The sequence below is a fragment of the Chionomys nivalis genome, chromosome 14 (assembly GCF_950005125.1).
Source record: "Chionomys nivalis chromosome 14, mChiNiv1.1, whole genome shotgun sequence".
Lineage (NCBI taxonomy): Eukaryota > Metazoa > Chordata > Mammalia > Rodentia > Cricetidae > Chionomys > Chionomys nivalis.
Window position 1 is genome coordinate 45,518,430 of NC_080099.1, and position 25,156 is coordinate 45,543,585.

At 45.0% G+C, this 25,156-nt stretch overlaps 4 protein-coding genes across 12 annotated transcripts in view; 2 read left to right on the top strand and 2 right to left on the bottom strand.

Annotated features, from left to right (window-relative positions):
* Window positions 1-217: 217 nt before the first annotated feature.
* LOC130886459 (SLC35A4 upstream open reading frame protein) lies at window positions 218-2,226 on the bottom strand. Its single transcript, XM_057788258.1, has 3 exons — window positions 2,066-2,226; window positions 1,068-1,166; window positions 218-425 (listed from the first exon to the last, which is right to left on the bottom strand). The coding sequence occupies exons 1-3, from the start codon at window positions 2,078-2,080 to the stop codon at window positions 228-230; spliced, it is 312 nt and encodes a 103-aa protein (XP_057644241.1). The 5' UTR covers window positions 2,081-2,226; the 3' UTR covers window positions 218-227.
* A 13-nt stretch (window positions 2,227-2,239) lies between these two features.
* Window positions 2,240-9,284, top strand: Apbb3 (amyloid beta precursor protein binding family B member 3). The gene is made up of 13 exons (XM_057788259.1): window positions 2,240-2,675; window positions 2,957-3,120; window positions 3,206-3,282; window positions 4,165-4,225; window positions 4,415-4,561; window positions 4,677-4,804; window positions 5,050-5,055; window positions 5,175-5,310; window positions 5,422-5,506; window positions 5,903-5,986; window positions 6,442-6,557; window positions 6,690-6,881; window positions 9,035-9,284. Exons 1-13 carry the CDS (start codon window positions 2,627-2,629, stop codon window positions 9,269-9,271), a joined length of 1,482 nt encoding a protein of 493 aa, XP_057644242.1. The 5' UTR covers window positions 2,240-2,626; the 3' UTR covers window positions 9,272-9,284.
* Window positions 9,285-10,268: 984 nt separating this feature from the next.
* Window positions 10,269-14,566, top strand: Sra1 (steroid receptor RNA activator 1). Of its 2 annotated transcripts, none has more exons than XM_057788256.1 (5): window positions 10,269-10,407; window positions 10,526-10,651; window positions 12,388-12,590; window positions 13,217-13,325; window positions 13,469-14,566. In XM_057788256.1, the coding sequence occupies exons 1-5, from the start codon at window positions 10,341-10,343 to the stop codon at window positions 13,669-13,671; spliced, it is 708 nt and encodes a 235-aa protein (XP_057644239.1). In that variant the 5' UTR covers window positions 10,269-10,340; the 3' UTR covers window positions 13,672-14,566. The 2 variants fall into 2 exon arrangements, with proteins under 2 accessions (XP_057644239.1, XP_057644240.1); XM_057788257.1 differs by having other exon boundaries at window positions 13,217-13,222.
* Window positions 14,567-14,583: 17 nt separating this feature from the next.
* Window positions 14,584-25,156, bottom strand: part of Ankhd1 (ankyrin repeat and KH domain containing 1) — a 118,482-nt gene continuing 107,909 nt past the window's right edge. For 3 of the 8 annotated variants that reach the window (XM_057788253.1, XM_057788252.1, XM_057788245.1), the window contains 5 exons: window positions 24,042-24,190; window positions 22,872-23,036; window positions 19,725-19,834; window positions 15,620-15,790; window positions 14,586-15,487 (listed from right to left, as the gene is read on the bottom strand). In XM_057788253.1, the coding sequence (XP_057644236.1) occupies window positions 15,484-15,487; window positions 15,620-15,790; window positions 19,725-19,834; window positions 22,872-23,036; window positions 24,042-24,190 (599 nt within the window). In that variant the 3' untranslated portion in view covers window positions 14,586-15,483. Of the gene's footprint in view, window positions 15,488-15,619; window positions 15,791-19,724; window positions 19,835-20,462; window positions 22,613-22,871; window positions 23,037-24,041; window positions 24,191-25,156 lie in introns of those variants that run through there. The other 5 variants (XM_057788248.1, XM_057788249.1, XM_057788251.1 and 2 more) reach the window with 3 other exon arrangements.

Genomic DNA, 25,156 nt, shown 5'->3' on the forward strand with positions numbered 1-25,156 from the left:
GACCCATAGTTTTGGGGTAAGTCCCAAGGAACTAGGGGGGGAAGGAGTGCAGGGTGCAGGCTGACTGAGCACTGTCCACTCTCCGCAGGACGACAAGCAAGGATGAAAGAGACAGGTCAGCTGGAGACAGCAAATGAACAATGGCAGGGGAAGTCAGACAGAGCGTCTGTGATAGAAAGGCCTCTACCTGCAGGCCCAACACGCCCATTCTGCCTTCCCCAAAGGGTCTAGTCAGGCCCCTTTCGTAGTGACCTAAAGTAGTTCTTCAGGGTCTTCTCCACGTTGGGTACAGCATATGACTGAGCCACATAGATGCCAGTGCAAGTGCCCACTGCGAAGCCCAATACTGCGGATGCCCTCAGTTTGGCCACTACGTAGCCTGCCAGGAATCCCTTGAGGAATGGGGAGGACAAGAGTGAGCCATCCTGCAGGGAAAAACACAGAAGGAAATCAGGTGTGCTCTCCTCTTTAAGCTGGGCTCAGAGCATTGGACCGTTGCCCGTCTTCACGGCGACAGCTACGCTCTTTTCTCCAAGGACTATCTTAAAATTCTGGAGCCAGAAAAAGAATGTCAGAGACCCAAGCACACAATACCAGAATTCTAGAGGGCTCTACCCAGAATGCCATTCACCTAGAATGCAAGAGAGGCTTCTGAGGAACCTGAGCCCTGCCTGTTCCTCCAGTTTCATTTCCCAGCATGGTCACTGATGACCACAAACTACTCTTCTCCTGCTTCATGTTCACAATGCTGCTCATCACCAAGGTTTGTCTGTGCTGTACCTGGAATGCCCCCACTCCGACCTCACCTATTTAATACCTATTTAGAATCTCAGCTTAAGTGCTATTTTTTCCCTCCCCTGCTGGTTTTGAGATAGGGTCTCTTGTGTGTAGCACTGGCTGGTCTACAGTCCTCTACGTACCAGGTTGGCCTTGAACTTGCCTGCACCACAATGCCCAGTTCCAGTTTTTTTTTCCACAGGGAGACTTTCATTGAGCCCTCAATGTCCACTCGCTAAACTACAATTCTATGTGCTATTCAACATTCCCAAGAACAACTGGGCCCTTACCTGGCTCACGCCACTGTTGACTTCATCCTCCACACGCTGCTGGAGGCGCTCCAGCTGGTTTTTGAGAAATGTCAGGTCCTTCAGCTTCGGCAGAGAATCCTAGGACAAGGGAGAGGCTGGCTCCAGCAGACTTGACCCAGTCCCATGCCCTGCTCAATTTTATCAGAGGCTAGGAACTAGGTGAGCTGTGGGAGGGATGATGGGAAGAACCAAATAAATCTCTTCCTACAACACCTTCCTGAGACAGCAGTGATGAAGGAAGACAGACACTGAAAAGCAAAACACTGCCGTGGGGGCCGGAGGTGACAGATGGAACGTGCATGAGGAACTTGTAATGACTTCCACAGAATCTCAGGGCAAGCAGAGGCACTTCTATTTAGCTTTAGGAAGGAAATACTATTGGCTGAAGTACAAGCTTGCTGAAAATGGCCATTAGCCTGCTTTCGTTGCTGTGTCCTGGTACCTGACAGAGAAACTGGCAGGCTAGGAATAAATCTGTGGGTGATGCTGGGCTTCTGGACCAGCTGGGAATAACAGGTTGAAGCAGTTTCCCGTACAATTCGAGGTTAACCTGCTATTTGCTCAGGTCATTTCACACTGAATGAGAATACACGAATATGTGGCGAACATGTGTCAGCAACAGGGTGGCTACAAGACTCGGTCTGGTGGCATGTCCGTAGGAAGCAGGAAGTGTTTGAGTGAGGGCGGTGGTAAGGGTGGAATGGAAATGCTGTCTCTGTAAGGGAGACTTCAGGGGCGAGGAAACGGCCTGGATGAGCACTGCTACAGAGTGAATATATTTGAATGTGTGCTCCGAATTAGGCACCGTGTCAGTCCCGGGAATAGCAGCCCTTCGCCTAAAGCCCTCTACTGTTGAGGCAGTTGACAGGAACCCAGGGAAAAAAACAAGAATTATCCCCGTCGTCTCTGCTCAAATCTATAAAGGTTAAGGAATTTGAAAACCACGCCGACTGAAGCACCCCTGAATTTCAACTCACCTTGTCATCCGCCATCTTCCCCCGCCAAACTTGTTGCGCATGCGCAGCCCCGCCTCCGCTGTTAAAGGTTACTTCCAACTCTACTGAGGGTAGAGGCACTTCCGGGGCATTTCGGGAAAAGGCGGGGCGTTTTTTTCCCTATTACTCTAGGCTGTTCTCAGGCACGGCCACCGGATCCCTACCGTCTGGTCCTGAGCCGTGTACGCGGGCGGGCAAAGGTCGGGACGTGATGATCTCATGCCCCACGCGATGATGTCATCCGCGCCCTGGTGCACACAGGGCACGTTCTCGCCGGTCCTACGCCGTCCGAGGAACTCCTAGTTGCCTACGGGTGCGGGGTTCATAGTGTCGGTGCGCTTCGTAGGGCACACGCACCGAGACGCGCTAGGACTCGGCGACCCGGACGCCGCGGCGCCTGCAGCTCAGGCCCGCCTCTGCCCTCCCCCAAGGCCGGCCCAATCCCGCCCAGTTGGCCCGGCGGTCTCCGGCGCAGAGGCTGGGCTAGGGGGCCCTGCAGCTCCGGAGGTCGCCGTGGGCTGAGAGCGCAGGCTGTCAGAGGCTATGTTGGGCAAGGATTATATGCTGGCCATCATTCTGGTCAACTGCGATGGTGTGCACCGAGGGTCCGGTTGGGAGGACCAAAAGCTGAGGGGATATGAGGGGTGAAGGAAGGCTGCCCGAGGCTTAAACATGGGATGGAGGTGGGTGGCATTTCGGGAACGAGAACCAGGGGATAAGGTAACACTGATCCTTGCATGTGCTGTCTTTACGACTGGGGAGTTGACGTCTAAGTTTAGGGCTGTCTCCTCTGGGATGGAGCGAGGGTTATGACAGAATCGTTGGGAACTCACGAGTAATGTGGCCCTTTGATTTAAAACCTTGTTCCTATAGATGACTTGTGGGGGGACCAAAATCTGGAGGGGGAGACAGGATTACCCCCTGGCTGGAGAAAGATCCGTGATGCTGCAGGCACTTACTATTGGCATGTACCCAGCGGTAGCACTCAGTGGCAGCGCCCAACCTGGGAACTAGGAGGTGCAGAGGACCCAGGAACGGTAGGTGGAACGTGAGGAGTGGGGGGTCTCAGCTCATTGTGTGCACCTAGGCCTGCTGCTACACTGACTAATCTCTATTCCATAGAGGACGGAGGGGATTTGGGAACTGCGACCCCCCAAGGGGAGATCCTTCTCCAGCCTGGACAGTTCATTGAACCGGAGGTAACAGGGGTGGCCCAGGCCAAATGAAAGCCTTGCGGTTACCGTGGCACTCAAAAGAATGAAGCTGGACCCACAGTTTCCTGTTTTTTTGTTTGTTTGTTTGTTTTGTTTTTTTTTTTTTTGTTTTTTTTTGAGCCGGTCTCAGATTTCACTGTGTATGTAGCCATAACTGACCTGGAACTCACACTGTAGATACTGTGCCTGTTTCCACAATTTGCTTTTAAACTATAGTTCTGGACTCGGGGGCTCTATTTGTGCTTGGTTTTCCCATGTTCTTGACGGTTGTGTATTTTGATTTTTGTCTGTTGCAAGTCCTTATGATTAGGGCTATGTTCTGTGTCCTCTGTCCTGACCCATCATGTTCTAGTAGACTCCGTCTGTTCGCTTCAGTTTTTTTTTGGGGGGGGGAGTGGGAGGATTCCTATTTTGTGTTCTACAGTCTCTTGTTCTAGTTTGAGGCTTTTGTCCACACTTTTAATTCATACCCGTATTTATTTTAGTTTATGCCTATGTCTCGTGTACTGGGTTTCTTCAAATTTTGAACTGTACTTGGTTAACCATATTTTGGGTCCTGCTTTTTCTGGGTTTGCATTTGTGGTGCTATATTTTGGGTCTTGTTCCAGATTCTGTGCTTGATCAAGTAGGCTAGTTTTTTTTTGTTTGTTTGTTTTGTTTTTGTTTTTTTTTTTTTTGGTTTTTCGAGACAGGGAACTAGCTCTTGTAGACCAAGCAGGTCTCGAACTCACACAGATTCACCTGCCTCTGCCTCCCAAGTGCTGGGATTAAAGGCGTGTGCCACCACCGCCCGGCAAGTAGGCTAGGTTTTACCATTGCCCCTAACGTAGGAATCCTAATCCTTTTACTGGCTCTCATTTGTTCCAGTAACTCTCTAACATGGTATGGTGAAGATTCCTATGTCCGGAGCCTGGAGCCAGGAGCTAAGGTAGTGATTGAAGCTGATGGCCAGTTTAAGCCATTGGGAGATTGCAAGGGAAAGATTAGGGGTAGAATTATTCAATGAGTGGGTTGATTAAGTATAAAGAATAGGATGACCGGAGTTGATGTGGATGGTTCCTGTGTCACCCGTCATACCACTCCACAGCTTGTCACTTCTTTTTCCCCATCTTGTCAGTGCTTTGCAGTCCGCTCTCTGGGCTGGGTAGAGGTGCCTGAGGAGGACCTGGCACCAGGGAAGAGCAGTATTGCTGTCAATAACTGTATCCAGCAGCTGGCCCAGACTCGCAACCGGAGCCAGCCCCATGATGGTGCCTGGGGTGAGGTGAGTTGTCTGATTTCTCCAGGGGTTCACCCTATGGCTCAGCGGAGGTAGGTTTTCCGTGAACTGCTTGTTTGCCATGTTAGCCACCTTCATCTGCCAACTCTGTCCTTGGCAGGGCCAGAACATGTTGATGATCCTGAAGAAAGATGCCATGAGCCTGGTGAATCCCCTGGACCACAGTCTGATCCATTGTCAGCCTCTGGTTCACATCCGTGTCTGGGGTGTGGGCAGCTCCAAGGGCCGGTGAGGACTTCTGTGTTCCCCCGAGCAAGAGTTGCATCACCCTTCCCCCTTGCAGGCTGCCATCCCCACTGATGCTGAACCCTTGGACACAGATCTCTGATGTGGACCCAGCATGACCTTCCCTGCCTGGTTCAGTCCTGGTTGGGGTGGGTGGGCCCATGGGCCCAGCTCAGCAGGGGCAGATGGGGGAGAGGCTGAGAGGCTGGGCTGATTTTATCCTGTGCTCCCACATGCTTCTGGAACAGTGACAGGTATGTGACAACTAGATACTCTGAGCCCTGTCCCTGGCTTCCCCATTCCAACTGTGCCATATCTTTAGCTTAACTTTAGAAGTTTCTTATAGGCACTTAGAAGCCCCTGGCCTAAATAGTCTTATCCCTGCCCTTGCTAGGGACTTTGCCTTTGTTGCGGGTGACAAAGACAGCTGTATGCTCAAGTGCCATGTGTTTCGCTGTGATGTGCCTGCAAAGGCCATTGCAAGTGCTCTACAGGGGCTCTGTGCACAGGTGAGGCCAGTGGTGGGCAGGGAATATGGAGTTGGGTTAGGGTGGGCTTGGCTCCTGACCCTAACTTCCCTTTCTTTCTGTGTGCCTCATGCTGGCTGCGCTGTATTCTAGATCTTGTCGGAGAGGGTAGGAGTCAGTGGAGAAGCTGCTTGCTGTTCCCCGGATCCTATTTCCCCTGAAGACTTCCCAAGGCAAGGTATGGGGAAGGGCTCGCTGCATTGCAACATCAGGCTGCTTTAATGAGAGATGGAGGTGGTACGGGGGTGGGGTTCCTGGTGAGTTAGCTTCTTCCTGGAGAGTCTAGATCCAAGAATCCAAAGCAGTGAATTGAAGGTGCATCTATAGGCTCTCCTTTACTAGCCTCAGCTCTAGCTTGAGTCCTGGCATATTCTATAGGGTGTGGAAGCAAGGCATGGTGAGGGAGGCATGGTGTAATCCTAGCACTTGGAAGGCAGAGATAGGAAGACTCACAAGTTCCAGGCCAGCCAGAGCTGGTTACATAGTAAAACCTATACATAGTGGTGTAGTCCACAGCAAGGGAAGGGGCAACTGAGTTTCTGTGCTAGATTGGTGCTTGATATGTATGTTTCAGTGGAGTTGCTGGATGCAGTGAGCCAGGCTGCTCAGAAATACGAGGCACTGTACATGGGGATCCTACCAGTCAACAAAGCCATGGGTAAGGACTAAGGGGGCTGATGGCGCCGGTGTGTTAGGAAAGAGAGTATGGGTGAGGTGAGAGCTACATTGTATCGAGTCTTAGAGTTCTTGCATGACCTTATTATAATTTGGGATATACCCATTCTTCCAACTCAGAATTCCAAGCTCAGCCCCAGCTCTTCTTTTCCCATCTTTCTGAATCCCAAGTTAATGAAAGGGTCCTAGAAATTCTCTGTACACCCTTTCTTTTTTTTTTTTTTTTTTTTTTTTTTTGGTTTTTTCGAGACAGGGTTTCTCTGTGGTTTTGGAGCCTGTCCTGGAACTAGCTCTTGTAGACCAGGCTGGTCTCGAACTCACAGAGATCCGCCTGCCTCTGCCTCCCAAGTGCTGGGATTAAAGGCGTGCGCCACCATCGCCCGGCTCTGTACACCCTTTCTATCCAAGCCAGACAGCACAGTAGGCATGTCTCCTCAGGTATGGATGTGCTGAATGAGGCCATTGGTACCCTCACTGCCCGGGGGGACCAGAAAACCTGGGTTCCTGCTATGCTCAGTGTGTCTGACTCTCTGATGACTGCGCATTCCATTCAGGTACCACGGGAGGGTGAAGTTCGGGGCTTTGAAGGGTGAGCAGGCATGTTGAGGTGGGGGTGTGTGTCTTTACTGGAAGTATTGGGTCTGGCAATTGCTTAACTATGTAGTAATTAGGCTTTGTGTGGGCAGGCAGAGGCTAGTGCAGAGGAAGAACCATTGTGGCAGTGCCCTGTGCGTCTTGTGACCTTTATTGGTGTTGGCCGTGATCCACATACCTTTGGCCTCATCGCTGACCTTGGTTGTCAGAGATTCCAGTGTGCAGCCTTCTGGTGCCAGCCTCATGCTGGGGGACTTTCTGAAGCTGTGCAAGCTGCCTGTATGGTGAGTTAGGTATGGAGCGGGAATAGGAGAGGCTTTCCTTGTAGCCGCTCTGTATTATGGAATGGGCTCAAGATGGGCAGCTCCCCTTAAATCACAACCCAGTGATCCCAGGGCCAAATTTGGTTCACAAACATACCTGGCTCTTAATGCTGTTTTTGCTAAGTTTTGTGTTGGTTACCAACACTTAATAGTCTAGGGCATTTTGTATAATAATTGCTATTTCTGATTTTTTTTTTTTTTGGTTTTTCGAGACAGGGTTTCTGTGTGTCGTTTTGTTGCCTGCCCTGGAACTAGCTCTTGTAGTCCAGGCTGGCCTCGAACTCACAGAGATCCTCCTGCCTCTGCCTCTCGAGTGCTGGGATTAAAGGCGTGTGCCACCACCATCCGGTTTATTTCTGATTTCTTAAAGTATGGGGAATACTAATACAACGTACACATACACACAAACACTCATGGACACACTTTCCTTACAAGTTTCAGCATGCAAGTGAAGGTGTGCTATGCAAAGTGGGCACCATTACTGATTTAACATACTTCTTGGTGTATGTGGGTGTTTGAATGAAGGATGCTTAAGCTACATTAATTCAGTTCACTTGTTCATTCAACAAATGAGTATCTACAGGGTCCAATTACTGTAATTAATCCTAAAAAGTCATTGCTATAGAAGGCATATATAGCCTTTGCCATCACAGAATGAAGCAGAAACACATCAGAAGCAAGTTACATTACTGCATGATGGAGATGCTTCCTCACCTGTAGGGGGAAAAGAAAAGACACCCAAAGAAGTGTGCCAGGTGAAGAGACAGGGCAGATATACCAGAGAACCTCAGGAATGGACGTGAGAGAGGTGTTTAGTGGGTTAGAGTCCCTGAGAAATGTGGTGTGCGTGGCCTGTAAGAGGATGCAGTGATAGCACAACAAGAATGACAGAGCAGGTCGTGAGAACCTTAGATTAGCCTGGGCCACTGAAGACAGTAAAGTGAGATCTGCAGATTTTACCCACTTACGCTGCAGTGCAGGTACACAAGAGGAGGTAGGAAGGCTAAGTAATTAGTATCTTCACGGAGTAATTTAAATAAGAGTTTGATTGGGACAGTTATTTTGGGGATGGGTTGGGTTTGTAGACTTTCTCTTCACTAGAGAGTCTGTTTTGCCAGATACTGTTACAGAACACTGAGAGATGGAGGATAGTCTCCTGTGGTAGGTGTAGTTAAGAGTGCAAGCTTTGACCGGGTGGTGGTGGCACACGCCTTTAATCCCAGCACTTGGGAGGCAGAGACAGGAGGATGTTTGTGAGTTTGAGGCCAGCTTGATCTACAAGAGCTAGTTCCAGGACATGAACCAAAGCTACACAGAGAAACCTTATCTTGGGGGAAAAAAAAAAAAAGTGTAAACTTTGGCCAGATAGTTGGTATTGCATGCCTTTTTAATCCCAGCACTCAAGAGGCAGAGGCAGGCGAATCTCTGAGTTTTGAGGCCAGCCTGGTCTACAGAGTGAGTTCCAGGAGAGCCAAGGCTGCAGAGAATCCATGTCTCATAAAAACCAAGACCAACCAACAAAAAAAAAAAAAAAAAAACACACACACACAAAAATGCAAGCTTTGCAGCTGGACAGACTTACATTTGAATGCCAGATATAACATTTTCTGTTTGTGCGACCCTAGACCAGTGGTTCTCAATCTTCCTCATGCGACAGTCTTTTAATATAGTTCCTCATGTTGTGCTGACCCCCCCAATCATAAAGTGATTTTGTTGCTACTTCATAACTAATTTTGCTACTGCTATGAATCGTTATGTAAATATTATTTTAAATGTAAATAAAATCTGTTATGCAGGATATCTGGTATGTGATCCCCCACAGGTTGAGAACCACTGCCTTACACAAGTCATTTATCTCTGAACCTTGGTATCTTCATTTGCAAGATGAGTAAAGCAACACCTCATGAATAACTTAGGTTATTAAATTATCACACAAAGCACTTAACATAGTGTCTAGCTTTCCTTAAGTACTCAGTAAATGTCAAGCTTTATGTTTTTGTTTTTGAGCTACATGGGAATGCTGGACAGAATTCTTGGCCAGTTACCTGCCTTACAGAAGCTTTCAGGTGTCCAAGGGCAGAAACTGGATGTTCACACACTCACCTTCTTCCTAGGTTCAATACCAGAAGTGTCTGGTGGCCTCAGCAGCTCGGGGTAAGGCCTGGAGTGCCCAGGCCCGTGCCCGCCTTCGGCTCAAGCGGACCAGCTCCATGGACACCCCTGGTGGCCCCCTGCCTCCCCCACTACTCAAAGGAGGGGTTGGTGGTGCTGGGGCAGCTCCTCGAAAGCGGGGCGTCTTCTCATTTCTTGATGCCTTCAGGCTAAAACCTTCTCTTCTCCATATGTCCTAAACTGATCTTAGAGGGTTGGGGAAGGAGGCTTTACACTCCTCCAGTTCCCAGGGTTCTGTAGACTCTTACCTTCCTGCCTATCCCCGATCCTTGCCTATCCTCTACTTATTACCAAGTTCCTTGTTTATATGGATGACTGAGAGGCCCTGCACTATAACTTAGGCCCCTGGCACCCTTTTCCTTGGGTCCTTTTGTTCCTTGCCCCTGTCCAACCCTGGACAATTGGCTCTACCTCAGCAACTTTATAGCAGAATCAGTGCAAATAAAAATCCCTCAGTGACCTCACTAGTTGTGAGTATATTAGACGTGGGATAAGGTTGGGGACCATCAGCTTGTGTGAGGTGGGTATGTATACTTGGTGTTGTTGACTGCCTTTAGTCACACGGGGCATGGTGCAGAGTGGAAATCTGACTGCATTCATTCAGCAAACAATTTACGAGATTTTCTGTGTCAGATATTAAAGTAGGCCTATTAGGATTTCTTCTGAGACTTTCTGAGGTTGAAACATCCAAGTAGGTAAGCAGAAGATACCAGGAACTACCAGAGGATTGTGGGAGCTCAGCTGAGACTTGTCCCAAGGCATTTCATAAGAATTTTGAAGAGTCGACATATTTGTGTACTGAAGAAGTTCTTAGTGAGCCTAGAGAAAATAAAAATTGTGCAGGCAGTCTACTGATAAGCGAGCTTCCAGAGGTTGATGTGATTAGATCCAGCAGGTACTTCTGGTGAATTTGCTCCTGAGAGCAAACTAGGAGACATTAGAAAAACCTACCTGTTTGGTGCCCCTTGACAAAGTCTCCATCCAGATCATCTTTTTTTGTTTGCATTTCGAGACAGCGTTTCTCTGTAGCTTTGGAGCCTGTCCTGGAACTAGCTCTTGTAGGGAACTAGCTCTTGTAGACCAGGCTAGCCTGCCTCTGCCTCCTGAGTGCTGGAATTAAAGGCGTGCATCACCACCGCCCGGCTCAGCCAGTTGTCTTTTTAAGGAATTGGTGCCTGCTCTCTAGGCAGCCCCTCATAAACCACCAGGCAACTAGCTGGACTGAGTGAGTAAGCTACCGCCCCGGAAATGACGCGCTGCCCCGCTGGCACTGGCGGCGCGGAAGTAGCGATGGCGGAGCTTTACGTGAAGCCGGGTGAGCAAGCCGGGTGGGCTGGCTGTGGGTACTCGGCCCGAACTCTGACTCCCCCTGACCCCAGAGTAACCTCCGTTGGGTGCCCGGTCACCTTTCACACACTTCCTTGCCTTCGCAGGCAACAAGGAACGCGGCTGGAACGACCCTCCGCAGTTCTCTTATGGGCTGCAGACTCAGACTGGTGGACCCAAACGCACGCCCCTTACTAAGAGGGTCGCGGCCCCGCAGGATGGATCCCCTAGAGGTGTGTAAGGGCCGTGGGCGGAATCCTGTACGGAAAGATGGTGTCCGTGATAAACCTGTACCATCGGCCTGTTTTCCTCTCCCAAGGACTCGATTAGAGTGGACTTGGGAGCCAGTAAGAGGCTCAGCGCAGGCGCTTTTCGAGCCTCTTCTTTCTGCTGCCCCGGTCAGTAAATGGTATGTTGGACAAAAGGACTACACTCACTCAGACTGTTTTCAGATATTCCTTGCCTAGATCTCTTCCCACGATCCTACTATGATCTTTGTGTTATAAGCATCTCAGACTTTGTGTTACTTTCTCATTTGTTTAATTAGTATTTACTGAGTACTTGTCAAGCTAGAGCCAGGAACAGTTTGAGTGCAAACTAAAACATAGTAAACAAGCTAAAAGGTCTTGGTGGGGACTCTGCAGAGAAGCACGTTTTCAGGTAACTAAGGTGTCCTGGGGGCTATTTAAGTAAACACGGAAATGTGACTAAAAGGTACAAAAGTATTTCAAGCACAATAAACAGGTAAGTGCAAACTCTCTGAGAGGAGAACAACTTTGCCTGGTTCAGAAACTGAAGTAGAGTGCTTCAAAAAAGATTTTTTTTTTTTAATGGAGTGTTGCAAGATAGGTTTGCAGGTGGTGGGATGCTATATTTGATTTGATGTAATGGGCTTGAACATCATCCCCAAAGGAGAGGGTGTGGATTTTCAGACCTTGTCCAAAAAAAAAAAAAAAAAGAAATTTAAGGGGTTTTGAGAGCAAACAGTAAAGTCCATTTGTACGTTCATGGGGTGACAGAGTAAAGGCCAAGAAGTGATCATAATGAAGAAAAGAAATAGTCATAGGAGGGAAGCCTAAAGAAGGGCTGGACTACAAAGTACGAGTGGAGACAATGCCCTCCACTTACTCCAACAGGAGCAAGCACTTTCTGAGGAAGGAAGGTGGCCCCAACGGGTGGATTAAAAGGACCAGTGGAGAGTTCCTGAGCTGGGCATGGTGGTGTATGTCTATGGTCTCAGTATTCAGAAAGCCGAGGCAAGAGGAGTGCCACAAGTTTGATGCCCGCCTGTGCTAGAGTGTAACCCTGTCTCAAACAGCAAAAAAATCCCACTTGATGGCTTTATCAGTGAAATAAGGCATGGCCAGAAATAGAAAAAGGAAGTGTTTACAGAAAATGAAGTTTAGAGATGTGAAAATGTTTATTTTTTGGTTTCTTGAGACAGGGTTTCCCAGTATCTATGGAGCCAGTCCTGGAACTGTCTCTGTAAACCAAACTAGCTTCAAACTCAGAGATCTGCCTTCCTCTGCATTCTGAATGCTGGAATTAAAGTTTGTGCCACCACTACCCGGCGAAAATGTTTTAAATTTTTTTTTTATTGAGCTATACATTTTTTCTCTACTCTCCTCCCTTCCTTCCCTTTCCCCTTCAAAAATGTTTATTTTTGAAGAGTGGAGAAATGCAGTTTCCTTTACCCTTTAAAAATCTGTCAGTGAAAAGTGTTCGATTATATGGGGGACTGGAGAAATGTCTCAGTGGTTAAGAGTACTTGCTGTTCTAGAGGATTTGAGTTTGGTTCCCAACATGCTTTGGTTTAATCAATTGGGCAGTAGGAGGTAAGAGATGAAGAACTGTGTTCAGATTTCATAGTTGATTAAACATTGTGAACAAAGAGAAATGGGAAGATGGGAATAAAATGATCATCGGAGGGTACTAAGCCTTGTTGCTTGATCCAGTTTGAACATTTCAGCCCCAACTTCAGAAACTTCTGGACCACCTCCAGTGGGTCATCCACCTCCTTCAAGTAAGGCTTCCAGGCCTCCACCTATGGGGACTTGTCCTGCTACTGGTGTGGAGCCCCCAACTTCCCCAGTCACTGAGTCTGAGGCTCCGATGGAAGATGTACTGAGACCTCTGGAACAGGCGTTGGAGGACTGCCGTGGCCACACAAAGGTAGGCCCTGGTACTTCCAGGAGTGGAAAGGACTTCTATTCAATGAAGTATGGTTCTTAAAAACAGCACTTCTGATGGGACCTTAAGGAATTTCTCGAAATTTTCCAGGGAAATGGACACCGATGTCAGAGGGATTCTCAGGACTTTTGAAGGACCATCTAGCAATAGAGGCTTTATGGGAATGAGTTGTATTTAATTTAACTCCTATTAGTGAATTATAAGCCTATTTATTTTTGTAACTTGAGGCCATTCAGAATTTACTCGGTTGTTTTTGTGCTGTCTGGGAGAGAAAGAGAAGCTTTGTATGAAGGTTTCTTCAGTCCTCTAGAGATAAAGGATTGAAGAAAGGGGATGCAGCGTGGTAGTACCACCTTTGGCCATGTTTTCCTTATTTGAACAGTAACATTAAGATGAGTCTCTAAGGGGCTGAGGAGGCACTGAAAAGTTAAAATTCTTGTCATGTCTGTCTTTTGTCTTTGGAGATCCATAGGTTTCATTTTATTTTTAGTGGGGGACTTCTATCCTTTGGGTAAAGGAATATGAACTCTAAAATGACCAAGAGTCAAACGCCTGAGCCAGAGAATGTACATAATGGCAGCACTGAGTTGGATCGGTTTCTGTCTCAGAAACAGGTGCATGACGATATCAGCCGACGCTTGGCACTGCTTCAGGAACAGTGGGCTGGAGGGAAGTTGTCAATACCTGTAAAGAAGAGGATGGTACTACTAGTGCAAGGTACGGGTGGGGTCCTTTATCCTCCCATTGATGGCTGAACTGACAGGTGAAGAGGTTTTTACTTATTGGGAGGGAAGGAATGGAAGACATGAATATTACTTCCAAGTGCCAATATTACTTGCTCAAGCCCTGTCTCTCCTCAGAACTTTTACACCACCAGTGGGATGCAGCAGATGATATTCACCGCTCACTCATGGTTGACCATGTGACTGAGGTCAGTCAGTGGATGGTGGGAGTTAAAAGGTTAATTGCAGAAAAGAGGAGTCTGTCTTCAGAGGCCAAAGAAGAGACATCTACAATGGCACCTGAGAACCAGACAGTACCAGGCTTCCAACAGTCTTCATAATCCTGGGGCCTCCCCAGACTCACTCAAATGATCTATGCCTCGTGTGGAAGGCCTCTTCTCACTTGGGTCCCATTACCACCAGGGAGACAATCGTGTTGGGCCTGACCAAAGATCCTACCTGGGCCACTTGCAAGATAACTTGTTACTCATAATATGTATATTTCAATAAAAATCTCAATGGTGGGAAGTGGGTAGGAAAGGTGAGCCATTCTGATGCCAGATTGGTTCTTTCTGGTGTCAATTTCCCTGCTCCATGAATACTATTCCTTGTTCCATTCATCAAGAAGGGCCTTGATGGGTACAGCCATATTGCTACCTGCTTTTCTCAAAATTAGACTGAAAAGCACATTTTTTTGTAACATAGTACAGTGTTGTTGGCTATTTGAGCCTAAGAATAGACTCAAATAGCTAGAAACTTTCTGGTCAGAAGAGACCAGGCCCTTTGCCGTATTCTTGGTGTATTGTTTCTACAATCAGTGATTGGGGTTGTTTCTGCTGTTTAAACTGAAGGAGAAAAAGACCAGATGCCTGCATTTCTTTGGGGTGTAGTAGCACACACTTATGGTCCTAATATTTGAGACTAGAGGCAGGAAGGAGTTCAAGGTTACCCTGCACTATATGAATTTGAAGCCACTTTAAGCTGTGTTGAGATTCTGTTTCAACAACAAAGATTAGATTACTGATATCTGAGGTCAAGATTATCTTGGTTTACCAAACAAGGTGTTGCCTCATTTTTGTTTCAGTGTAAGCCCTAGTCCTTTTTGTTTTTGTTGAGACAGGGTTTCTCTGTATAGCCCCAGATAACCTGAAACTTGTTCTGTAAACCAGGCTGGCCTTGAACTCAGAGTTCTGTCTGCCTCTAAAATGCTGGGATTAAAGGTGTGTGCCACCATTACCAGGCTAGTCTTTTAGATTTATTTATGTATATGAGTGCTCTGTCCACATATATGCCTTCACACACAGAAGAGGGCATCAAATCCCATTATAGAAAGTTGTGAGATATTTTTGGTTGTTGGGACTTGAACTCAAGAGCAACCAGTGCTCTTAACTGCTGAGCTATTTCTCCAGCACCTTTCTCCCAATCTTTTCTAACACTTTTTTCAAAAAAGAAATAGCTGGGACCAGAAATGTACTGGTGGTTATGCTGAGAAGAAAGATGCAAGGTTTCCAGAATTGAACTGATTGGTACTTAAGAGATAGGAAGCAGAAGAAAAGGTAGGGGAGAAACTGAGGTGGGTGTTAGCTGAAATAGCATCTCTTCTAGGAGAGAACATTACAAATGGATGGGGGTTGGGGGCCCTCACTTCCTGGAAAGGCTCGGTTGTTGTGCTTTATGACCTAGCAACTCTAGCAGTTTTCTCTCACAGCCTGCCTCAAGCCCTAATTGCTGCAGGAAGGGGGCCATTGGGAGCTGGGAACAGACTTGGGCCTGCTGGGTCTCTCAGCTGTATAGCTGAAAGTTCAGCACTGAGGAGAACACTGGAGCCAAGGCATTTCGTTGAATGTTTACTAAGCAGCCAGAAGGTGACATATTCTGTTCCCCAGTGCCAGCTCTGAGGGCCAGGGTTTGGGAGGAATATGTATAGACCAGAGAAAGTTGAGGCCTTGGCAAGTGTCCACTGCTATCCCTGGTCCAGCTGCCTCAGAACTAAAGGAAGCCCAAGAACCAACAAGTCTCTCTTCCAGACTAGATGAGGCCAGCTGCCCTTGACTACCCTAGCAGAGGTGGTGGCAACAGTGGCATGAGAGATCCATAACTCCACACAGGTCATCTTGCACTGCATTCATTACATGTCCATTTCAAATTGTTCGTCATCTAGGGAGAGAAGTCAAGAGAACAGTTACTCACTTAAGTGTTTGTAAGCCCAGTTAGCACAGGAACCCCTCCTGGAATTGAGCCCCAACTCTACTTTACAAAGGCATTTAATTGCTAGTCCTACTTTCTTACCGGTTGTCTCTTCCTCTGTCTGCTTCTGTTCCTTCAGCAGCTCCAGCCTGGAGGGTGGGACTGGGGGAAATGTGACCCCGGGAATCTGAGGGAGGCAGTAGGGAGGTGTCCGGGCAATGGGAGAATTCTTGCACTCCAGCAGGAACTTTCGGTCGTAGATGATCCTGGTGCCTGTGAAGGAGTAAGAGCTGAAGTTAAGAACCAGGATCTTGAACATGTTACTGCCCAACCAGGATTCAGCTGGCAGGTCACACCACAAAAGACATGCCCAACCAGGTTCAGTCTAAGCAACATAAAGGCAAGTTGGGACATCTAGTTAGTCATAGGTACTCTGGGCTATCACCGCCCGGCTTGGGTTTTCACTTCTTGCAAAGGAGAGTTGCATTCCTTGGAAAACATGCCCCCTCACCCCCTAAGTTCCTTAGGGCTAGCCTCACCCATGAGAAAATGGCTAACAGTGTCCTCGAAGAGCCCTGCCCTATTCTTGCTGCTCCCTTCTGTTTCCACATGGCAGAAACCTGTTTGCCAGTGCAGCAGCTCATGACCCAGGGCTGCAATCACTACATAATACTTGCTTTCTGTTGTGGCCACCTTCTATTGCAGTGGTTCTCAACCTATTACTGGTCACAACCCCCTCACAGGGGTTGCCTAAGACCACCAGAAACTGCAGATGTTTACATTATGATTCATAACTGTAGCAAAATTACAGTTATGAAGTAGCAATAAAAATAATTTTATGGCTGGGGAATCACCACAACGTGAACTGTTATAAGCAGTTTAAAAAGCACTGCCTTTTATTTATTTTTTTTTGTAAACTATTTTCAAATAGTCTCCTCTTATGTTATACCTTGGAGAACCCTGCAGAAACAATTCCAAGGTCCACCCAACTCCACCCCCCACACTGCCCCACAGAGCACAAACCCCTGCCCTGCCCACTGACCTCCCGGGGTGGTGGCACATAGTGTGCCCCCTGGCGTGGTGCTGTAGCTATCTGAGAGCCGGTCTCGACACCCTGGAATAGGGCAACTTCTAGAGGCAGACATAGCGGGTGCCTTGAAAGCACGGGAAAGCAGGTCTGAAGTGTAGGCAGTCTCAGCTGACCACGTGTGGCAGCAGGCAACACCACTAGGATACGTCACACGCTGGGTGGGCCATTGGCCAGTCACTCAGCCTGAGGGTTCCGCCCACTTGCCTAGGAGCTCTCAGGATCTGATCTGACTTGAGTTTATTTGCTAATTATTCCTGGATGTCAGGACGTACGGTTGTACTCATTTCTTCCAACAGTTTCAGACAGTTAATGTACTTATTAACCAAGCTTTTTGATGGAAACATGCCCACAGATCTTGAGTGACTAGAGTTTGGGTCCTTCAGCCCAGCTTTGTAGTGCCTTGTAGCATAATGGGAAACCATAGATAGGCTTTTTGAATGTGACACCAGGACTACTCAAAGTTCAGCAAACTAGGGGATGGGAACAGGAAAAGCTGTAGCCAAGACATCATGAGTGCTGAGGTCAGCCCTTTGATGGACATAGCTAACTATGGACTTGGGGAGGAAGGCTTAGCCTGTTAGCTCTCTGGAAAGAAACAAAGATAGGTTTGACAGAGTGGACAGTATTGTTTATTATTGTTATTATTATTATTATGATTTTAGATAGGCTCTCACTGGCCTGACAGGATCTAGCTGGCCTGCAGTTGGTACATAGATCAGGCTGGCTTTTGATTTAAAGATCTACCTGCCTTTACCTCTGACTGTTGCTTAAAGACATGCACCACCAAGCCTGGCTGGGCTTGATATGATGGACAATTCCTGTTAATGCAGAAGCTGCAGGTTTTCAAAATCACATTCCAGGTAGCAGGTGTATATATATTTTATTGTTCCCCAAAATGTATTGGAGTCTCTTACAAAGTGGTGCATGCCTAAGCAGACTGCATAACTGTCTTGACAATTTCAACTTTTAAACAAAGTGAGAAAATAGCCTAATGGTTAAGAGTAGGGGCATGTAGTAGAGAGGATGGTGATTCTGAAAATGAGTCCATTGGGTAGTGCAATGGAGACAGAAATGGAGGAAATTCAGATATACAGAACAACAAAGTAGGGGCCAGTGAAATGGCTCATCAGATTAAGGCACTAACAGCCAAGCCTGATGATCTAAGCTCCAACCTCATGAAGTGGAAGAAAAGAACCAATTCCTGCAAGCAGTCCTCTAACCTCTTCACAGGCACATTGACATGTGTATGCCCCTCTCCCCAATAATTGTAATAAAAATTTAAAGGTGGAAGGTGAAGTGATCTGATCAAGGACAGGCTGAGGAAAATGGAGGTAAGCTAGGGTAACTCCCAATCTCCTGCTTTGAGAATCTTGGGTAGCTGGAACTACAAAAGGGGAAACAAACAGGGGCATAGCTTATATATTAAGTAATGAATACTGTGTGCAGAGTAACAAGACAGAACACTATAAGGAGCTGTAACAACTGGTTCGGGGGCGGGGGGGACTGCCTACTTATTCAGAAATGAAATACAAGAGTATGGGAAGCTATAATCTGAGAAGGTGTAGTGCAAGAAGGTCTACATACTAATATTCAATTAAAGTGATTCACCAAAACAAAGTGAGAAAAAAACAAGTAGAACTAAAGGGGCAGGCTATATGTGGTAGCACATTCTTTAGTCCCAGCACTGGGAAGGCAGAAGCATGCAGATCTTCAAGTTTGAGGCCACCCTGGTCTACATAGTGAGGCAACATAAAAATTATAGAGGCTGAAGATATAGCCCAGCTGGTAGAGTGCTTGTGTAGCATGCCTGAGGTCCTGGATTTGGTCCCCAGCATCGTCAAAATGAAAATGAAACCCAAACAAATTCTAGAGTTTTTCGAGAAAGGTGCATGTGAAGTAATGTCTTCCTTCTTTGAATCTCTACTATAAAACAGCAGCCAGTGTTATTCCTATAACATACAATGGGCTGGCAGGGCTAGAAAACTATAAAAAAAAAAAAAAAAGCCAGACTCCACACCCATACAACTGCATAACCTGGATAAAGCATCAAAAGTTTACGTCACAGGTTTAACATTAATTACTATTTGATTCCGAAACAAAAACAACCAATCAAAATATCAAAACAAAAACTACGCCTAGGATTAACTAACAGAGATACAATTAAACCTATAAGGCAAATGCCAGGTCTCTGCCACTTAAGTAAACAGCTTTGAATTCCCAGCAGTACCACCAAAATAAAGTAAAACAAGTTGGATTTGGTGGCACACACCATTACTCCCAGGACTGGGGAGGTAGAGGCAGGTGGATCACGTATGTAAGTGAAAAGTTCTCACAGACAGGTTCGAAATCAGCTAACATGTCATGATCTTGCCCTCTTATATCTTGAAGCCCAGGTTCATGTCTGCTATTATTATTTTGATATGAAGGATTTCTTATTTTGTTCAGATTGGTATTGAGCTCCTGGGCTCAAGTGATACTTCTACCTTAGGAGGAACTTTCAGGCACAGGCCACTATGCTGGACTTTATGACCTTTATTGGATGTGGTATTAACACACTTGAATTTCCACATTCATTTCCTAAAGTAGAGAGTGAATGTGAAAGATCTAGCCTGTGGTCAGTTGCCAGATCACTGTGGGTAAATGGAAAATGCAACATCATCACAGTCCTCACCCCAGGACAGGGTCCTCTAGGAAGATATGACCAGCTGTATTGTTTGGTACAAATACTTCTTGCTAGTCACAGAACAAGATGTTCTGAAGCTGTTTTTCTACAGGTTTGTTTGTCTCTTCTCAGTTTACAGTGTGGTCCAAAGGTCTTCAACACTAGGAAAGAATCAGGTATGAAGTCCAACCTTTGGGCCTTTTGTCGGGGAGGTATAAGTGGTGTTGAGATAAGCGTTTCATGGAGCTGAGGCTTGCATTAAAATCCTGATCCCCTACCTCTACTTTGTAAGTGCTGGGTATCCAGGGGTGCACACCATGCTGGACTCTGATTAGCTTGAACTCATGCTTGTTCTCCTGCTTCTACAAGCCAACTCAAACCAATGACGGACCTCTTGTGTAGTAGTGTTCCAGTTGGGAGGAGGAACAGAAACTATAAGGCTTGAGATTTCTTACCTCTGGTTAGAAGAGATCACCATTGGCTGTCCAACTCTCTTCTTTGGTCTGGTTAGCTGAGGTGATGGAATTTCCCCCTTGAGAGCAGGGACTGAAGAAAGCACACTGGCCTATAAAAGGGCAAGTCAGCACACTGTAGCCACGACAGTTTTAAAGGATTCTAAAACATCAATAATTTTATTACACTGAACACTACTTGAAAGAAGTGAATCCAGAAACCTTGAAGATACAGTTTTATTCTTTGAAGAGCTTTTATTCTCATGGGATTTGACATATGTCTTACTTTGCAGGATGTTTCTTTAAAACTTAAGGGCTCACTATGAATGTGTAACATTTTCTTCTGTTTCCACTAATTTCCAAATCAATACTGGTCTCCAGAATAGAAGGCCTTTGATTCCAGTGATCAGAACCAAACCTCAGAACTGTAAACATTTTTTCCAGTATTCCCAAATCCATACATTTTCATTGACAAGAAAAAGAAGAAAATCTGTGTTATAACCACAAGACTCCTCTGGGTTAATTTAAGATTGATTTCATGTTCAGATGGGGATTGTGAGGCCCAGAAAAATGAGATGACTTGCCAAAAGTCACAGAGTTGTAAATGACAGAAATGGAAATAGGACTTAGACCTTTGACTCACTCCACTGTGCCCATACTGCCTCCCTCCATCCCTTGTATGTTTTGAAAATAATCAAGTTCTTACCTGAGCTAGGTTTTATCCAATGTTCAAGTTGGTAAAATAGCAGTAAAGTAATGTCAGGAAGAGGCAGGAAGAGGAAGAAGAGATTATAGCAAGTAAAATAGGGCTGGGATTAGGTTACCAAGATCCAAATAGAAAGGAGGGTGATTTGACAAAAGGGAAGAGAGGAGCATCTCCCAGGGCTCCTACTGCACAATTCTTCTTTCTTCCTAACTCTCTAGGGGATTTTCTCCTTCCTGTCTCTTTATTGGTTCTAGTTTCTGACCTGAGACGGAATTTCTTCTGTTGTATTCAAGCTTTAGAAATAGATTTAAGGATCCCGAGATCATTCAAATACTTTACAAAAAATTAATGTAGAATAAAACTCACTTTTTTTTGTTCTACTGAGTAATTTACTTAAGATTACCTTTCTCCATTTCATCAAGAGCAGCTTCATTCATTTCACTAATTTTAAGTGATTGTTTCTGTTATTGATAAGAGGAAAGAACAAGATATGTAGGCAATCTAAAGGACTGTTCTGCCCTAGAGCAAGATGGCCTCGAGAAGATTTTATATGATCACTATAAAGTCAGTAAACTTCCCACCAGTAATACTTTCCAAATTCATCAAAAATAGAAAATAAGAAATGCGCTTAAGGAAGCTTTCTCACGTGTAAAATGATGTGGAAGACCAAAGAACCAAGTTACATCTTACATAGAACTAATAGCATATTTCTGACCGGGTGATGGCTTAGAACCCAGGCATAGATTATTAAGAATTCTTAATTGCTTTTAGAGTAAGAATCATGCTTGCATGATTCTCTGCTCTTGGTTGTTGCTTGTGTGTGTTTGCGTGTGCATTCTCTTTTTGCTTTCAGTCCCCAAAATGTTTTCTTTTAAATACTGTTTATAATGCTGGGATACTGAACTACATTAAAATACAACTGAGCCAGGTGGTGGCGGCGCACATCTTTAATCCCAGCACTTGGGAGGCAGAAGCAGGTGAATCTCTGTGAGTTCGAGGCCAGCACAGTCTATAGAGCAAGTTCCAGGACAGGCTCCAAAGCTACAGAGAAACCCAGTCTCAAAAAACCAAAACCAACCAAACAAGCAAACAAAAAACCCACAACTGATGATACGTTTTAGTAGGAGAATTTCCATTGTACACAGTGTATGGTTTAGCCAACTTAGTTTAGTGTTTTTGTGATTGATTTGTTTAGCATATTGGCTTTTCATTTTTGAGTCCATGGGACTAAACACAGCATTAGTTACTGATTTATAAATATTACTCAGTTATTCATCAGTATAGCTGATTAACTCCTCCACTTCTTATGTTCCAATTCAAAAATCAAGAAGCACAAAGGAACCCAAAGTGGATGATTTGGGTATCCCTAAATCTGTTCAATGGAAAGCCTTAGTAGTCATGATCCATAAAGAGCAAAACCTACCAAGTGGCCTATTTGCTAATGTCAGCTAACACAAACTGTAAAGGCTTAAAAACCCTCATATTTAATGAGGTAGGAGACAGGAGAATAAGAAGTAGCTAATAAGTTTTAACAGTGCTTTTTATGGCTGTCTAAGAATAGACTCTACAGTGTTATATGTGAAAAGCATGATACAAATAAATACAGTATTAGCAATATAATTTAATATAACTGTGGATTGGCTGGAATCTTCATGACCACTGAAAGGATCACACCCCACTTCTAAACACTGTTCATTTTTTTTTATTGAATATTCTCGTAAATATTTCACATTAATACAGGCTACATTAAGTAGAGCCACTATATGACAGGAAATTTACTCATATTTTTTAAAGTATGTAAACAATTATACATGTATTTACCACCCTAAAAAGTTGAAACATATAATCATCTAATTCTCTTCTGCATACAAGTAGCATTCAGTATGTTTAGCCATAAGCACTAGGTTCATCTTATCAAGTCAAAAATGGCTAAACTAACCAGAGAACATACTCAGATGGGATAGGAAATCAATTTGTTCTTACACAATGGGCAATCAAATTTCCATTGCTAAAGCCTCAGAATATTTTAGTTAGGCACATTAAAAAAAAAAAAAATTAAAAACCCCAGAGTCCTTCCAAAGTCATAGGTTTCCCAAACAAGGCTAAAGAGTAAAGACCTTCTAACTTAGTTGACATATTTGAGATGCATGTTTCCAATATGAGGTGCCCACGTGCCAGGCCAAATCTGAAAAGGGGGAGGAAAAATTGGAATTTCCAATTAGGAATCTTTACATATTTGTGAAATGAATATATAAATTCAATGGCAATGCACTGTTTCTGCCTAGGAAGAACACACATATAAGAAATAGAATGTTTAGAATCATCATTTTGATAATGAAAAACTTAATTCAGATTAATAGTCATTACTCAGACCTTACATTTCCCATCAAATTCAGAGTCACATGACAAATCTGAAAAGTAGAAGAGATTTAAGCCTGTTTTACCTGCTGAGCATCAGTGCATTCAGTTGAATTCTGGATAACTTTTATCATAGGGTTCCAAGCAGGATCTGAGTTGTGAAGTCCATTAAACAGAGGGCCCCCTGGAACATCAGCAAGCTGAGGATGAGAAGGTATAATGGTGCCTCCATACATGGAAATCGGCAGACCCTAAAACAGCAGAGAAAGAAGCCTTAATTATGAAATGACAGATAATGACTCCATTAATACCAGCTGAGACCTCTTTATAATTCTTTATTCAAATAACTTCAGAGGATTCTATTAGTATATCATGGCACAGTATTGAGAAGTCAAGTGTTTCATCTGCATTTGCAATATTTTTCAGTAAGAGAGGAGAAAAATAAAACAAAACCAAACCAAAACTAATCCAATTTGAAATTATTAGGAACTTCCCCACACTGGATGAAAATATAATATACTCATATACTCAATTTGCTTAGTGCATGCCTTTAAATTAATCCTAAGCAAAGTCAGGTGAATCTCTGTGAGTTGAGGAGAGCCTGGTCTACAAAAGAGTTCCAGGTCAGTCAGGATCACATGGTGTGACCCTATCTTAAAAAAAAAAAAAAAAAAAAAAAAAAAAAAAAAAAAAAAAAAAAGATAACTATAATTCTGTATGAGCATTTACAGCTATAATTTGGCTATATGGAAGCCAATAAACTGTAAGTGCACAAAAGAACAATGAATCCAATAGCCAGTTCTTTTTTTTTTTTTAAATTTATTACGTATATACAGTGTTTTGTCTGCATGTTTGCCTGCACACCAAAAGAAGGCAGCAGATCTTATTATAGATGATTGTGAGTCACCATGTGGTTGCTGGGAATTGAACTCAGGACCTCTGGAAGAGTAGTCAATGTTCTTAACCTCTGAGCCATCTCTCCAGCCCCAACAGTCAGTTCTTTAGGGGATAGAGACCTCTCTCAAATGTGTGGCCCAGAAAACAAAGCAGAACTCATATCTCTCAGGTGTTTTAGAAGGACTGTAAGACAAGAGTACCCACTCTTAAAACTGAACAATAGATCTGACAGTCACAGAAGCAAAAGGGTAATTTCCTCATAAACTATTCCTTAACCAGTGACTACAATGGTTGGCAATATATCAAAATTACAATGATGCATGTTAACTCACTGTAGAAAAGCCCACAAAGCCACTTACCATAGGCTGGTGAAAAATGTTAGAGGGAGCTACCATTCCAGAATCATCTCTCTCCATTGGCTGATGCTGGGAGAATGTGCTTGGGTCTGACAATTGTTGATGCATTGGATGGTTCCCTATCATAGACTGTGACCAACCTGATAAGCCTTCTGGAAAAAAAGAATTAAAAATAATGTTTAGTATTGGCTTAGATAAAACAATAAAATATTACTACTTTGTTACTTCTTATTTTATGAGACAGGGTTTCTCTGAGTAACAGTCCTGGCTGTCCTGGAACTCACTCTGTAGACTCTACTCAGAGAGATCCACCTATATATCAAAATAATTCTTCTCAAGAGTTCTTGCAACATTTACCACACCCTGGCAAGCCATAACTAATCAATCAAATAAAAAAAAAAAATCAAGTTCCTAGAAAACCAGGTAAATGCCTCTGCATACTCCCCAACTCCTGATGTGAAAGAACCCAAACTATTCTGCACTGGAAGCCTTAAGACAGAAAACAATTATGCTTTGGATCATATTTCTTTTGAGAAAGGAACCTAGTCTAGTAGTTTAGGCTAGGCTGGAACTCACGTCAATATTCTTTTTTTTTTTTCCTCATTTTTTTTATTCTTTTTTAATTAAAATTTCCAACTGCTCCCCGTTTCCCATTTCCCTCCCCCTCCTCCCACATATTGCCCCCTCCCCCCGTTCCCCTCCCCCTATCCCCACTCCTCTTCTCCTCCCCCCAGTCCATTCCCCCTCCCTCTCGATACTGAAGAGCAGTGCAAATTCCCTGCCCTACAGGAAGACCAAGGTCCTCCCACTTCTATCTAGGTCCAGGAAGGTGAGCATCCAAACAGGCTAAGCTCCCACAAAGCCAGTTCATGTATTAGGATCGAAACCTAGTGCCATTGTCCTTGGCTTCTCATCAGCCTTCATTGTCCGCCATGTTCAGAGAGTCCAGTTTCAACCCATGCTTATTCAGTCCCAGTCCAGCTGGCCTTGGAGAGTCACGTCAATATTCTTGCCTCAGCCTCCTGAACCACCAGGTCCAGCTGAAACTTTTACTTCTGATCAATTCTATGTATCATCTCAAATAACATTCTAGATTAGGATAGAAATGAATCCCTCAT